At 34.5% G+C, this 14325-nt stretch overlaps 2 protein-coding genes across 2 annotated transcripts in view; one reads left to right on the forward strand and one right to left on the reverse strand.

The window, feature by feature from the left end:
- LOC138696469 (micronuclear linker histone polyprotein) overlaps window positions 1–8757 on the reverse strand; it is a 31095-nt gene extending 22338 nt beyond the window's left edge. The window contains exons 1-7 of the mRNA XM_069821474.1: window positions 8611–8757; window positions 8220–8385; window positions 6818–7026; window positions 5536–5710; window positions 5078–5161; window positions 4812–4983; window positions 3576–3804 (exon numbers count right to left, since the gene is read on the reverse strand). Coding sequence (XP_069677575.1) covers window positions 3576–3804; window positions 4812–4983; window positions 5078–5161; window positions 5536–5710; window positions 6818–7026; window positions 8220–8246 — 896 coding nt within the window. The 5' untranslated portion in view covers window positions 8247–8385; window positions 8611–8757. The remainder of the gene's footprint in view (window positions 1–3575; window positions 3805–4811; window positions 4984–5077; window positions 5162–5535; window positions 5711–6817; window positions 7027–8219; window positions 8386–8610) is intronic.
- Window positions 8758–8996: 239 nt separating this feature from the next.
- Window positions 8997–14325, forward strand: part of LOC138696470 (RNA-binding protein 25-like) — a 94723-nt gene continuing 89394 nt past the window's right edge. Inside the window, exon 1 of the mRNA XM_069821475.1 lies at window positions 8997–9126. The gene's annotated coding sequence lies outside the window, so the exon portion shown is untranslated. The remainder of the gene's footprint in view (window positions 9127–14325) is intronic.

The raw sequence follows: 14325 nt of genomic DNA on the forward strand, positions 1-14325 counted from the left end.
CTAATTAATTAACCAATTAAAAATTAAAATTATTAAACAAAAAATTTTAATAAAGTACTTATATAAAACAAAAATAAAAAATAACAAATAAAATATTAGCAAACTTAAATTGACTGTTATTGCAAAATTTATATATATGAAAATACATTTACTCCTCATAAGACAAATAATTGCAGATGTTCTATACATTGAAAGATAGGAAAATAAACCTAAATTTTCGAAGTATATTTACAGATCTGTTCAAAAGGATAATGGTAGAAGAAACAACGAAATAACTGGTTAATTAAGGAAGTAGAATTAAGTAACAGTCATATTCACGCAATGTACATCTCAAAAATAAAAATATCTGAATAGATACATCGAGATATGTGACTGAAAGAAGACCAAACTTGGAACTAGATGATAAGACACTGCGCTAAATACGAAGATTTTTTACATGAGAAATTGAAGGAAGTGATAGTCATGAGGAATATCTGAAAAATTTGGATTAAAAAAATTAAAAATCACAGGGCAGGAAGAGATTTAAGAAAAAAACAAGAAGAGGAATAAGAAAAGAAGAACCACGAACAACAAAACAGACATAGAGATAAGTATCTGCCAAAATATTCAGCAAGAATGAAGAATGAAATGGAAAAAATTGTGTGGTATCTATTCACAGCAGAAGGAACAATTTATATTTGATAGTACACTTCTGTGGTTATGACTGGAATCCAGAAGGCCATAACTGTAAATGTGTGCTGTAAAGAGACTCTACCTTAACATTATACATACTTGACTACATCAATTATGTGCATGTCAGAAATTTACATTTTATACTAAAAGCAAAAGCGAGACATTTTGTAACACTTGTATTATTCTGAGATGAGATGGATTTGCAAATGGAAAAATGAAAAGCTTCGTTCAAAAGCAACTCAACTTGAAATAAAGAAAAGAAGATGTATCACATTAATTATATGAAAAAGAGTAGTATAATGCTTGCTTTTTCTATAAGCACAACTAGTAAGAAAGGAAAAGAAATACATTTTCTCTAGAAGCAGTAATGAGCGTATGATTGTTTTTCCTGTGAATTCTTAAATGACTTTTTTTTTTTTTTCATTTTCCTGATGGATTATAAATTAATTACTAACAGTGTTTTCTTTCTTATAAGTGATAATTCTGTAGATAACATTTAAGTAACTGGCAGAGAAAACAGCAACATGTTTCGTGTTTTACTTTGAATTAACATCATATAAAGAACGAAGTTACTTGATGTGGTATTTTAATTCATGTAGCACAGAAAAATGTTGCATAATATAATTTAAACTATTAATACAAATAATATTGAAATATCAATGCAGTTATTATAACATAAACAATAACAAAATAATTTCCAAACAGAAAGTCAATAAACTGTAACTCATGCTGTTTCACATACATGATAATAAGAATGTAAGGTTTGTTAACTAACGGGAGTATCTCTCCATATTATCAGCTTTGCACAATAAAAACCAGTGCTAAAACCAGATATTTCTCTCACAATAAAATATCTGTACACAGTCTTAATTATGGCTGAGAGTTGAAGAAAACAACGACATGTTGGTGGTGATAAATTGCTGAAACAATAAATAACGTGAATTATAGAACGTAAAGTGTTATTTACTCACTCTTCAAGGACTATTTGCTGTATTTTGCGCAAGTGACAGATATGATGAATGATTTGGGGTTGTGCAGATAATATTTCTGTTATCAGCTTTACTGTCTGTCGATCTGTTGTCTATGTCTCGTGCAGCCAACTTATTTTCCACTGTGAGTACAGGTACTACAGGCACTGTCCTAAATTCGTCATCCTGACGCCTATCAACACGTGCATAGTTTTCTAGCTTTAAAAAATGAATTTTAAACAGTATGTAAAGAAATGCCATGCATTATCAAGTAAATCAAGTATTAACAATTAAAATATAAGCCAACATGCACAGAAAAATTAGAATAATTTTAATTATATATAGACACTCCCAAGAGAAAACAAATATGACTACCAAGCTAAATTAAAAACTACAAATATGAAGACCTCCCTCAAAGAACGTTTTATATCATATGCAAAAGCCGTTAATATACAACGTTCTTTGAGGGAGGTCTTCATATGACTACAAAGCTAAATTAAAAACTACCTTATTATATAAATTGACAACACAGCCACAATGATATTGGTGAAATGATTATAAAGATTTTGTAAAAAAAAATATTTATACAATTATTTGTTTTATCCAATCATATTTGACTTTGTCATTCTCCCAAGCATCCCCATCTATGAACAATATGCTGAAGCCGAATTTCTTTTTTGCTGTTCCAGGCATTACTCTCAGTGCACCGTGGGAGGTGAACTACATAGCACCACATAATGACCCGATGATTAATGGAGGAATGATGGAATACTGGTAGGTGAAACAGGAGCACTCCACATAAACCTACCAACAACACCATTTTTATCCATTGCAAATTCCACTTGAACCCGCTAGTATTCGAATTCAGATTACCAGTATGGAAAGCTGACACTCTTGCTGTTTGGCTAGTGGTGCACTGACATTCATACAATATTATAATAAACAAATGGAACAGAATTCAGAAAGGAAAGCAACTGGACATAGGTAAGGAAGTGTGGATTGAAGCCAAAAAAGTTTTTTCTTTCCTGTAACTTACAGAATTGCTCTGAAATCATGAAATCTGCTATCGAATGAGCTACAGGGTTCATTCACACTGATAAAGTAGCTGGAGTGTAATACTATTGTTATTAAGGCACATGAATTCATACTTTTCTGTCCTCTGTATGTCCTCACACATACTTTCACATTTACTGGAAACAACTATGAACCCTGATCAGGCAATCAAATTTTGCTGAGCTTAGAAATCATATTTAATTTAAAATTACTGTAAGGTTTCTTCACAAAGTAAACGAAATATCTGGTACATTTGGCAATTATTTAACGACATTTTCGTACACATTTTATTCCGAGTTAATAAGATAGTGACACTGCAAATGAAGCAATGAAAACAGTGAGAATGGCATGAAAAATAGAAATATTCAAATAAAACAACTGCCCTACAGTCACTTCGTTCATAAGGGATGCATCTGATTGTTATCATGAACATATGTCAGCCACCGGCGTGGCTCAGTCAGTTAAGGCGCTTGCCTGCCGGTCTGAAGTTGCGTTCGGGCACAGGTTCGATCCCCGCTTAGGCTGATTACCTGGTTGGGTTTTTTTTTTTTTTTTCGAGGTTTTCCCCAACAGTAATGTGAATGCAAGGTAATCTATGGCGAATCCTCGGCTTCATCTCGCCAAATATCATCTCGCTATCACCAACCTCATCGACGCTAAAGAACCTAGTAGTTGATACAGCATCATTAAATAACCAACTAAAATTTAAAAAAAAAAAAAAAAAAAAAAAAAACATATGTCATACTGCAGTGCAAAATTATGATGTCGTACACATATACAATATTACTACAGAGTATTTCCCTCTGGCTTATATGTATTCTGCTCCTCTTGCTGAAGTGAAAAGTACTGGAAGCTATTATTAAGAAAATTAATCACACATACCTAACAGAGGTCCCACAGCGCATACATAAGAGTCCCTGGTCTAATGGTGGAGCTACTTGAGTAGAACAATCGACCATTGCTTGCCGGGGGCATGAACAAGTATCGCAGTGCTTCGTATTAAGGCGTTCCCGTTCACGTTCCTCCAATACTTTGGCCATAATGGCTGCCGACACTATGTCAACGGGAGGTTTGGAGCTGGAAGACTTTTCATCAGAGTCCTCGTCCTTATCTGAAATCAATGTTACCATGAGGCTGTTTATTTCTTAGATTCTTATTTAACAACTCTCTAGAACTGTTTAGTTTCAACAAGCTTATGATATAATAATAAGAGCTAGTGGCTAACATTTTACAGGGAAATTAAGTAGTCAAAATAACCTATACTTTGCTAGCTTGTTCTACAGATGCACATAAATGTGATAACATAAGCTGAAGAATAAATCACAGTTTCTTTACAGAATCCAATTAAAACTGAAGTCAAATGACTGCTTATCAAATCGAGTGAAATTCAACCCCAATAGATACTATGTATTTGTGGAAGATAAGTTTGTAGATTTATTTCAAGTGCTTTGTTTTCTTTAAACACTTTCCTGCTCTTGAGATTTAGAAAGACAATTGGTTTATTATGTGTATATACAAACCTTGTTTGGAGGAATGATTTGGTGTCTTTAGTTGCAATAATTGCATACTGACGTGGCATAATGGAAGGTGTTTCTTAAAGAAATGAAAGCTGAAGTAACAAAATGAAAGAGTAATGTGATATTTAAAAGGCAGCACATTAATATCAATTACATTTTAACACTGATATAAAATTACAATTTTAACAGGCATTTATATTCACTTCAATTAGCACATGTTATCTATTTATTCTCTGGAGCTAAACATCTGCATTACATTCGAAAAGAACAGAATTTGATTTCAGCAACTCAATATTCCAAACAGTGGTTATTATTATTATTATCATTATCATCATTATTATTATTATTATTATTATTATTATTATTATTATTATTATTATCATCATCATCATTCTACAATAGCAATCCATATGGCGTAACATAATTAAAGCAGTACAATCCCCTAAATAGGAACTTCTTTCTATCCTACATATCAGTTCCTCGTTCAAACAGTGGGCTAAACAAGATATAGAATTTTACAGGTCATTATTATTTTACATTCATCGATCCATCCATCCATCCATCCATCCATCCATCCGTCTGTAATTTACATCAAGCTAACCTGCAGGAACCTTGCTAATGGAATACACCATTGCTGTTGGTGGAAAAGTGGGAATGGGAACTTTGATGGTCTTTGGTTCTTGTTTGTTGGTCGTGCTGTTTCCATTTCCATCAGAGGGTCTCCGTTTGCTGCTCACATATGTCCTCACTTTTTGTTGCAAATCTGCAGGTAACTGGAATACAAAATGATTTATAATATAGTAATAAGAACTTTCAGCTGAGTATTTAAAAGTTATATTCATTCAGTGACTTTCTGTAATTTTTTACCATGTCAAATTTGTGAGAAACAAAGTTAGCAGGTTTGCATTGCAGAAGCTGAATGGCAAGATTTACATCATTCCTGTACCGTTCCTGCAAAAACAAAACAAAGCAGTGTCACATAATCTACTTTTCATACTTTCTATCATGATGTGATTCAATGAATCTGAGCTAACACACATAATTATATATTCCATATTACTAAGTCTCTCATGCATCTTAGGCAATAAAACATATTCTTTTTTGAGAAGGCTTATGTGATAATATAAAAGTTTGTGAAGTACTTTACAAAAATTCTTAAGAGAAAATATTAAATTCAATAATCATGACCATTATAACAAAAGGCAAATTTTCATAATTAAATTTTGAGTTAGCATACTTCTTCCCCACACCCCACCCCCTCCAGGTCTCTTTTCTTTTCTGTCCCTCTTGCTTACACTGAACCCTCTATTTTTCCTTTAACGTACATTCTCATCTTGAAGACGATTAATCTTTCCTTTGGCTTCAACAAGTTTCTGGGTTAAACTTGTCACATCTCTGGTTAAAGAGTTCTTCTCTGTTTCACACTTATCCACAATCTTCAGTAATTTATCCTCTAAACTCTGATTCACTTTCTGTACACGTTTGTGAGACTCATATAGCCTGTAAAAAATATGTTATCTTTATTTGGAAATCATTCTTAGCAAATCTTTAACTTTTATTGATTAAAATCTGATATGCCAAACACTGACTGGCGATTGAGTTTCATTTAATGAAAAAGGTTATTTTTTTTTTAATTTTGTATCATCTATTTACTAAAAACAACTACTGTAATGGTGTCTGAATGAACTCAATGAACTTCTTGGATATCATATGACAAATATTGTTTTAATAACAGAGTAATGCTGGACTACTTAGCTCTATAAATTTCCAAAATAATGTTTTGTCATAGCATTACAGATTAGGTCTGTCAATGAAAATTTTGAAGTGATGGTATGCAGTGAAATGGCATACCCCAGTATAACAATTCTAAATAACATACAAATAATACAAATATTATTTTATGTTGTTAGTGTGCCCTTGTAAAATGTTTAACATATAGCCAACTAACAAAACATGACCGCTTCTAACCTAACAAGAGGGAAAGTGAGGTAAATAAGGGGAAAAGTAAGGTAAAAAAGAGGAAAAAAAGTAACATAAAGAATAACACAGGCAATCCAGTACGGCAAAGTAGAAGACCAATGATGTACAAAACATGTCGGAAATGAAACTATTGACTTTTACGAAAACTAAACAGTTCCGGAGAGTGAGAGATAGTCACAAGCATAGCTGGATTTAGCCCCTTATCACATATACATCAGATTGACCATTCCCATGTTATGAAATGGCAACATAACAAGAGAACAACCACCAGAGCCTCCACAGTGGAAAAGGCATTTTTTGGTAATGGCCACTAAATGGAAGTACAGTTGCAAGCTATTACTTCATGCAATTCCATAAGGGTTATAATGTGACTTCTTTTGCAGTCGCTAGATGGCAGCATAGTGAAATTGATAAAATTGGTGTTTTTGAAAGTCATTAGGCTGACAGTTATATGCGATCAGTCACACAGAATGAAGTGAAGAAATAGTGGAATAGGGACAGTATCGGTAAGTAAACAAATATGTGATGTATCTCATACTGTAAGCCTTGACGAAAGTGAAAAACACTAGTAGCAATTCGAAACATTCATGACTGTAATGATAAATGTGTAAAAATCTTGCATGATACCTAGAGTATTTTTCTTGCCATGTTAGTAGTTCTTCAGTTAGTGCTGCAAATTCTCCATTGGGGAATTTCTCTGCTTCAGTAAGGAAGTTGGTCTCCATATTAACAATATGGTGTTCACGTTCTAACAGGCGCTGCTTCAGATTTTCAATCTCAACATGAAGGTGAAGATTTGTTTGATCTGAGCAATTTTTGCAACTCCAACCACATTCCTGCAGTGAATTCAAACCAGATCACAACATATATTCTGAAAACAGATGGCAGATACACTCTCTGAAACATACTAATATTTTTAGAAGGAAAAAAAAAAAAACAAATTATTTTTAATATTGAAAACTGTTCACATATCACCTATGTAATATATTTTAAAAACTATTGAATTAAATATACTTTGCATTTTGTGTACAGTGTAACTTTAAATAAATAAAATTAAAATAATTAAGGGCAAATAATTATTACGTATTGAATCATTAACTGCATACAAAGGGCGCAAATGGCCATAGTAGCTGAAGGGTCCTTTTTAAACTCCACTAACTGCATACAATATTTCACAAAAAATAGTAAGAAGAGCTACATATTAATATAATAAACTTACGATATAAGGATAGCTTCTGGTCTATAGTATTCACTAATTCACTATACTATTTAATTGTAGCCTATAATTTACATACCAGTAATACAAAAGCCACATAGTAAGTGGTGCAAAACGTGATTATGCACAGATAAAAGAAACGTAATATTTTAGCACATTTTTGTAATCTTACCTGTAGTATATTCTGTGCATTTTGCGTAAATACATTAATAACAAATCAATTTAAAACAAGAAATTAACTTTGTACTATGTAGCTATGCATTGATCTATAATTCTTAGTTATTTACAGAACAAAAGACTACGAGTGTGTCAGTTTAAAAGCTAAAAAATATGTCTTACAACATTGGATACAGTATAAAAAAAAAATTGGTTATTATGTAGTAAGCATCGGCCAAGCAACGGAGGTCTAAGGCACAAACTTTCCCATTAGAAGTGTACAGTGACTGATAATATGATAATCTTAAGAAAACGTTGAAAATTTAATTACAATATATGTATATATTTGGTAATGTAGCCTATGTGCCCTGGACCTCGAGCAGATGACCTGGCCGATCATTTATGTTCTTCAGAAATGGCAACAAACTAGGCCTACTGTTCTTTCATAAATCTTCACATATATCAACAATACTGCTATTGGGAAATAGCATATATGGAAATATACAAATAAAATATATTTAATACTAACTTCACTTAATTACATTACGTCAACACGTAACACATCAGTCTTTGGGGTATGGAAACTGTAACAGGTAGGCATATTATAACTGGCATATTCAAATGCCGAAGCAGTGTTCAATTTTTTAACACACTTGCCTTGCACGTAACAGTTCGTTGTGCCATCGTCTACAAAAGGTGGTGGTTCCGAAATACGCACAGTCTGATGTTAAAAATCTCGACTGCTGTGATGCTGTCATAACCTTGAAACGTGTAAATTGTCTGCTGTCCTATTGTAAAACAGTGACCACGTGTAAATAAAAATCTGAAAAAAAAATCAATATAAAACCTTCAGTTGCTTGACGATGTGTGTGTACAGAAAGATAAAACGCAAATATTACAAATAATGGTCATTATGTACAAGTATAAGTTGTCGTCTGTCAATCCAGCAGACAACTCATACCATGAATTGTATTACAGTTCACTATTGCTATTATGTTAGGTTCATCTTATATATAAATAGAATGCAAGAATACAATTAATTCGTTACTTTCAATAACACATCTGCAACGTATTATACTTCACAAGTTCCGAGAAATACTGTTATCAAATTATCACCACAACCAATTTAAGACAGCGCCACCTAACGCGTTGTATATAAAATAACAGGTCCATGTAGTCATTGCAGAATCATCAAAAGTAGATCATGCTAGCCAACGTCCAATTCACGAAGGACATGGAACAATTCATTTAATTAACAGTATGTAAAAAACTGAAATGATGTTATTATTCACCTTTCTTGATTAGGTGTTAATTATGAAGAAATTGCATTTTATTGTGAAATGATATATGTATTTATGAGAGTAGAAAATTGTATTTATTTCTAATATGTTGGTGGCGATCACAAATATTGGTTTAAAAACAAACCTATAGAGGGGACAATAATACACACTCTGTTATTCGCCATTTTGGTAAGATGTGTAAAGGTTTTGTAGTGATAAAGTGAAAATTATTCATGAATCCTTTCAACCCCGAAAGAAAAATATAGTGCACCATCTTGCTTCAGGTAATTTAGAATTCATCTTAGGATGATAACTATTTTATTATAAACGGACCAAGCTTTTTCGCTTTTCCGAATGATTGAACCATCTTGTTTGCATGTAACATTGTTCGACATGCCGATACCGTAATCTGCAACAGTAGAATTTAATAGAATAATGCAGCTTATATGTTGAAGTTGGATAATAACAGTGACTAAGTTATTTTTCATGTCATTAAGCGTGAGGAGGGATATATGGACCTAAATACATAGATTTATCATCACGGAGTTGAGATTAATTCCCTAAAAGAGGCTCGAAAATAATTATTTCTTTACTATTGTGATACCACGTTAAGCATCAAATTATCAGGAAATAAATACATTTGGGGGAAATTTCAGTATATGGTTACCTCAGTTACAGTAATTAGGCCTATCTGAAAATATTAAAAAGAACAGATTTGTCTGTGTTTGTCGAATGCGCACTTTTCAGTGCCAATAATTTATTTTGCGTGCACAAGGTTGGAATTTTGGAAGAAGAGGGGAAAGAAGGTAACCGTGTTCTGAAATTTATTCTTTACTTATTGCAGGGTGTTATATGTGTATTCGGTATCAGACTTGCGTTTATAATAGGCTAATGATGATGCAGCCGACGAGAACTGTTGAAGGTGGGTGGATCGTTGAACATCGTTGCACGCAAATATACATTCTAGACAATTTCCGTTTTCATGAAAGTAGTCTGCTTAAAAGTGTGGGTATTGTCACCAATTTCAAATGAAGCGAAATTATTTCTATTCATTCATTCATAGTGTTCTGCCCTAGGGCAGATCTTTCACTGCAAACCCAGCATTCTCCAGTCTTTTCTATTTTCTGCCTTCCTCTATATCTCCTCATATGATCCATATATCATAATGTCTATCATCTGATACCTTCTGCCCCGAATTCTTCTCTCGTTCACCATTCTTTCGAGTGCATCCTTCAGAAGGCAGTTTCTTCGCAACCAGTAACTCAGCCAATTCCTTTTCCTCTTTCTGATCAGTTTCAGCATCATCCTTTCTTCATCCACTCTTTCCAGCACAGCTTCATTTGTTATTCTCTCTGTCTACTTCTTCGTATTGTGCATTTTTCTGCCCCATACAATGCTACACTCCACACAAAGCACTTCACTAGTCTCTTCCTTAGTTCTTTCTCCAGAGGTCCGCAGAAGATGCGCCCTTTTCTATTAAAAGCTTCCTTTGCCATTGCTATTCTCCTTTTGACTTCTTGGCAGTAGCTTGTGTTACTGCTTATATTACATTCCAAGTATTTGAAATTGTCCACTTGCTGTACTGCCTCATTTAGAATTTGCAAGTTTACCTTCTTTACTTTTCTTCCCATGACCATAGTCTTCATCTTGTTGGCATTTATCTTCATTCCATACTGCTCACAGCTGTCATTTATCTCTAGTAGCATATCCTTTAGTATCATCTCCTCTTCTGCTAACAACGTCATATATTCAGCAAATCTTATGCACTTTATTCTTCTTCCTCCTGCTATCGCTCTTTCCATGTTCTGAAAATAGTTCCTCAAATGAGCTGTAATTTATTAACGGTAGTTGTGAAAAATGACTAAATTTGATCAATAATTTGGTATTTTTTAATCTTTCTGTGTTAGACTATTACAGAGTTTATTTAGTTTTCTCCGCTGCACCAGTCTTTCAGATTATGCGGAATCTCCTATTACAGTACTCTTTGAGGTATTTTGAAAATTAATTTATAAAATTATAAACATATAGGCCTAGCTGTAGGAAGATGTATTTTTTAATATTTTAGTAGGTTATTTTACGACACTTTATCAACATCGTAGGTTATTTAGCGTCTGAATGAGATGAAGGTGATAATGCCGGTGAAATGAGTCCGGGGTCCAGCACCGATAGTTACCCAGCATTTGCTCATATTGGATTGAGGGAAAACCCAGGAAAAACCTCAACCAGGTAACTTGCCCCGACCGGGAATCGAATCTGGGCCACCTGGTTTCGCGGCCAGACGCGCTAACCATTACTCCACAGGTGTGGACAGGAAGATGTATAAATTATATGAATCTCTACCATCTTCTGATACCAAAATTATTAACAAATTCATATTTCTCACATTAGCAGTAGGTACCCTGTAGTTGATACAGCATCATTAAGGGATTAAAACTAAAAAAAATATAGTAGCAATTGCACCAAATTTTCCCATTAATAACGCAATTCCTGTTTCATTATAATTACCAGTACTTACCATAAAGGGTCCGCACCTGTGGAGTAACGGTTAGCGCATCTGGTCATGAAACCAGATGGCCCAGGTTCGATTCCCGGTCGGGGCAAGGTAGGTACCTGGTTGAGGTTTTTTCCGGGATTTTCCCTCAACCCAATATGAGCAAATGCTAGGTAACTTTAGGTGCTGGACCCCGGACTCATTTCACCGGCATTATCACCTTCATCTCATTCAGACGCTAAATAACCTAAGATGTTGATAAAGCGTCGTAAAATAACCTACTAAAAATTAAAAAAATTAAAACCCTATCCCAGTGGTAGGGTCCTTAACTTTGCCGTTATTCATCCAGACAGTATGAGCTTGCTCATAGATGCCACTTAAGCTACCTAGAAACATAGACCACTTAGTTCATCAGAGATTATCCAGAGTGAACCACAGGAGGTGGGTCTATGTTGCACTCATAATGAGTGATGGTGATTATGGAGAATTATTAGGATGTTGCAGTGGAACCAGAGTCTTGGGGAAAATCTCTGGTTTGCCTGAACCACGTGCTTGCACATCACAAGTTATAAATTCAGGGTGAAGCGGAATATGAACTCAGGCCCTCTGTCTTATAAGCCAATGTGCTGACTCTTGTGTCATATGGTATATATGTATACAGTCACTTGCCAAAATGGAAAAACAATGTTATTTTGAAATGACAAGTGTAGACATACCATAAGAAATTACCGTATTTTCTTTGAAGCAAATCTGTTAGTGTCACATTCAACCATGAAATACCATCCAGCCCAACAATGTTACATTGCATTACCTTCACATAAACATGACTGTGTTTGCATGTAAATATTACTGTGCATAGTGCACCACCTGAAATGTTCAAATTTGTTCCATTTTCTTGAAGACAGTGTCTCACTCTATCCTAACATTCCTCTGTGACTCCTAGAAGTGTTGCTTTTGGAATGTATTGGATGAAATGAGTGATCCTTTGTTTCAATTCATTTATAGATGTAGTCGTTAGCTGGAAAACATGCTTGTTTCACATATCCCCATACGAAAAATTCAGTGATTTGAGGTGTGGTGACCATGGAGGCCATGGCAGATCCATCGCGAACATGTTATTTAATTTCTGACCGATTGGACATAATAGTATAATGTGTTATGGCCCTGTCTAGCTGAGACTACATTCTCATCTGTTTATTCAGTGGAAATCCATGTCAGTGCTGTCCAACAATTTGCCAAATGTATGTATTGTATTTGTTCACATTTACATAAAAAAAATGTGGTCGCACAATCATATGGCCTCATATTCCATGTGACACCATTTTTTCCTGGTATTACCATTACATTATTAGATTCAAGTATCCATCTTGGATTTTCTTTGGACCAATATCGTACATTTTGTTTATAAGCATACTCATCCAGAAAGAATAGGCATTCATCACTGAATAAAACATGCTGAAGAACGTTTGTCAATATACAGACACTGCATGATCCAATTCCATTAAGCTCGGCCATGGATTATCTTCAATGTATTGTGTGTACATGCTGCAATTTGTAGGGACGTGACGATTTCAATATTCCTTGAGCATATTTTGTACTAATACCACTCTTTCAAGCCATATAGCACACTGCAAATCAAGCTTTCAGGTATAACTCCCTGTAAAGTTGATTTGAATAATTTCGAGGGAAAAATTGTTCCAGGGCCAGGTATCGAACCTGGGATCTTTGGTTAAACGTACCAATGCTCTACCAACTGAGCTACCCGGCAACTATACCAGACACTGATCCAATTTTTCCCTCTATATCCACAGACCTCAAAGTGGCCTGACAACCGTCAAGCAACCAACATTGAGTGCACACTAAGGCCGGGTGCACACAGAATCAGACGCGGCGCGGCGCGACATTTTGTCTCGTCGTACTTGTCTCCCATTGATTTCTTATGATGTGCACACAGAATCAGACGCGGCGCGATGGTCGCGAGCAGACACAAGGCGACACGAAGAGACGACATCGAATGACTGCTTGAAGTTCGTCGCGAGGAGACTGTCTGATAGCTGCAGTGTACTGCGCATGCGTTAGTACTGGCTATGATTGCACGCTTTCATTATCTACAAAAAAAATACTATTGTTGTGTAGTGCACATTATTCATTATGGAGCTCGATGCAGATAAATTAGTTGATTTAGTACAGGAAAGATACATTCTGTACAATCTTTGAAACAATATCACGAGAATAATGTGGTTTCTGAAAATATGTGAAAAATTGCAAATGAGATGAAAGCACCAGGTGAATAATAATTTATAATAAAAACACTGCGTAACAAATGTTAACATTTTTTTGCGCTAGGCATGTGATATATGTTTTCTACATAATTTGAGCCTCCTGAAAACGAATATGACAATAAAAACAGTTGTTTACGGTTTTTGAGAAATTTTGGAATTTATATCTATTCAAAATATTGTTTTATGTAATGACAATAAGGCTAAATATTCACTGTTCAGAAGATTACAGGTTCCCTTTTCTGCATTTTCTTTTACACTGGGCATCAGGTACATCACGAGCTAAAGTCCAACAATAGTCTGCTAGCATATTGGTACTCCATTGTCCTTGGTATCTTTTTTCCATAGTTGAAATTTCTTGATAGAAGTGCTCATCATGCTCATCACTGAAATCGCATAATTCTCGGGGGAAAAAAAGTTAAGATGTGAGTGAAGGAAGTGAATTTTCAGGGAAATTTTACAACCCCTAGTTTAATACGCCAACAGTAAATTTTTCACTAGTTCTTCATAGTTCTCACTTCTACAGTTATCCAGAAAATTAATTCAATCTCCTTGAATGCAATCCAGACGGCTGTCTCTTTTCCTCCCAGCAAAGATTCGAAGTGATTGTCCATTATTTCTCTAATTTGTGGTCCATTGAGAACTCCCTCTTTTATTTTTGAATTACTAATAGCAGGAAATGTTAAGGAATGCGCTCTGGTCCGAGTCCTCAT

This window comes from Periplaneta americana, chromosome 3 (genome assembly GCF_040183065.1).
Source record: "Periplaneta americana isolate PAMFEO1 chromosome 3, P.americana_PAMFEO1_priV1, whole genome shotgun sequence".
NCBI classification, from domain to species: Eukaryota; Metazoa; Arthropoda; class Insecta; order Blattodea; family Blattidae; genus Periplaneta; species Periplaneta americana.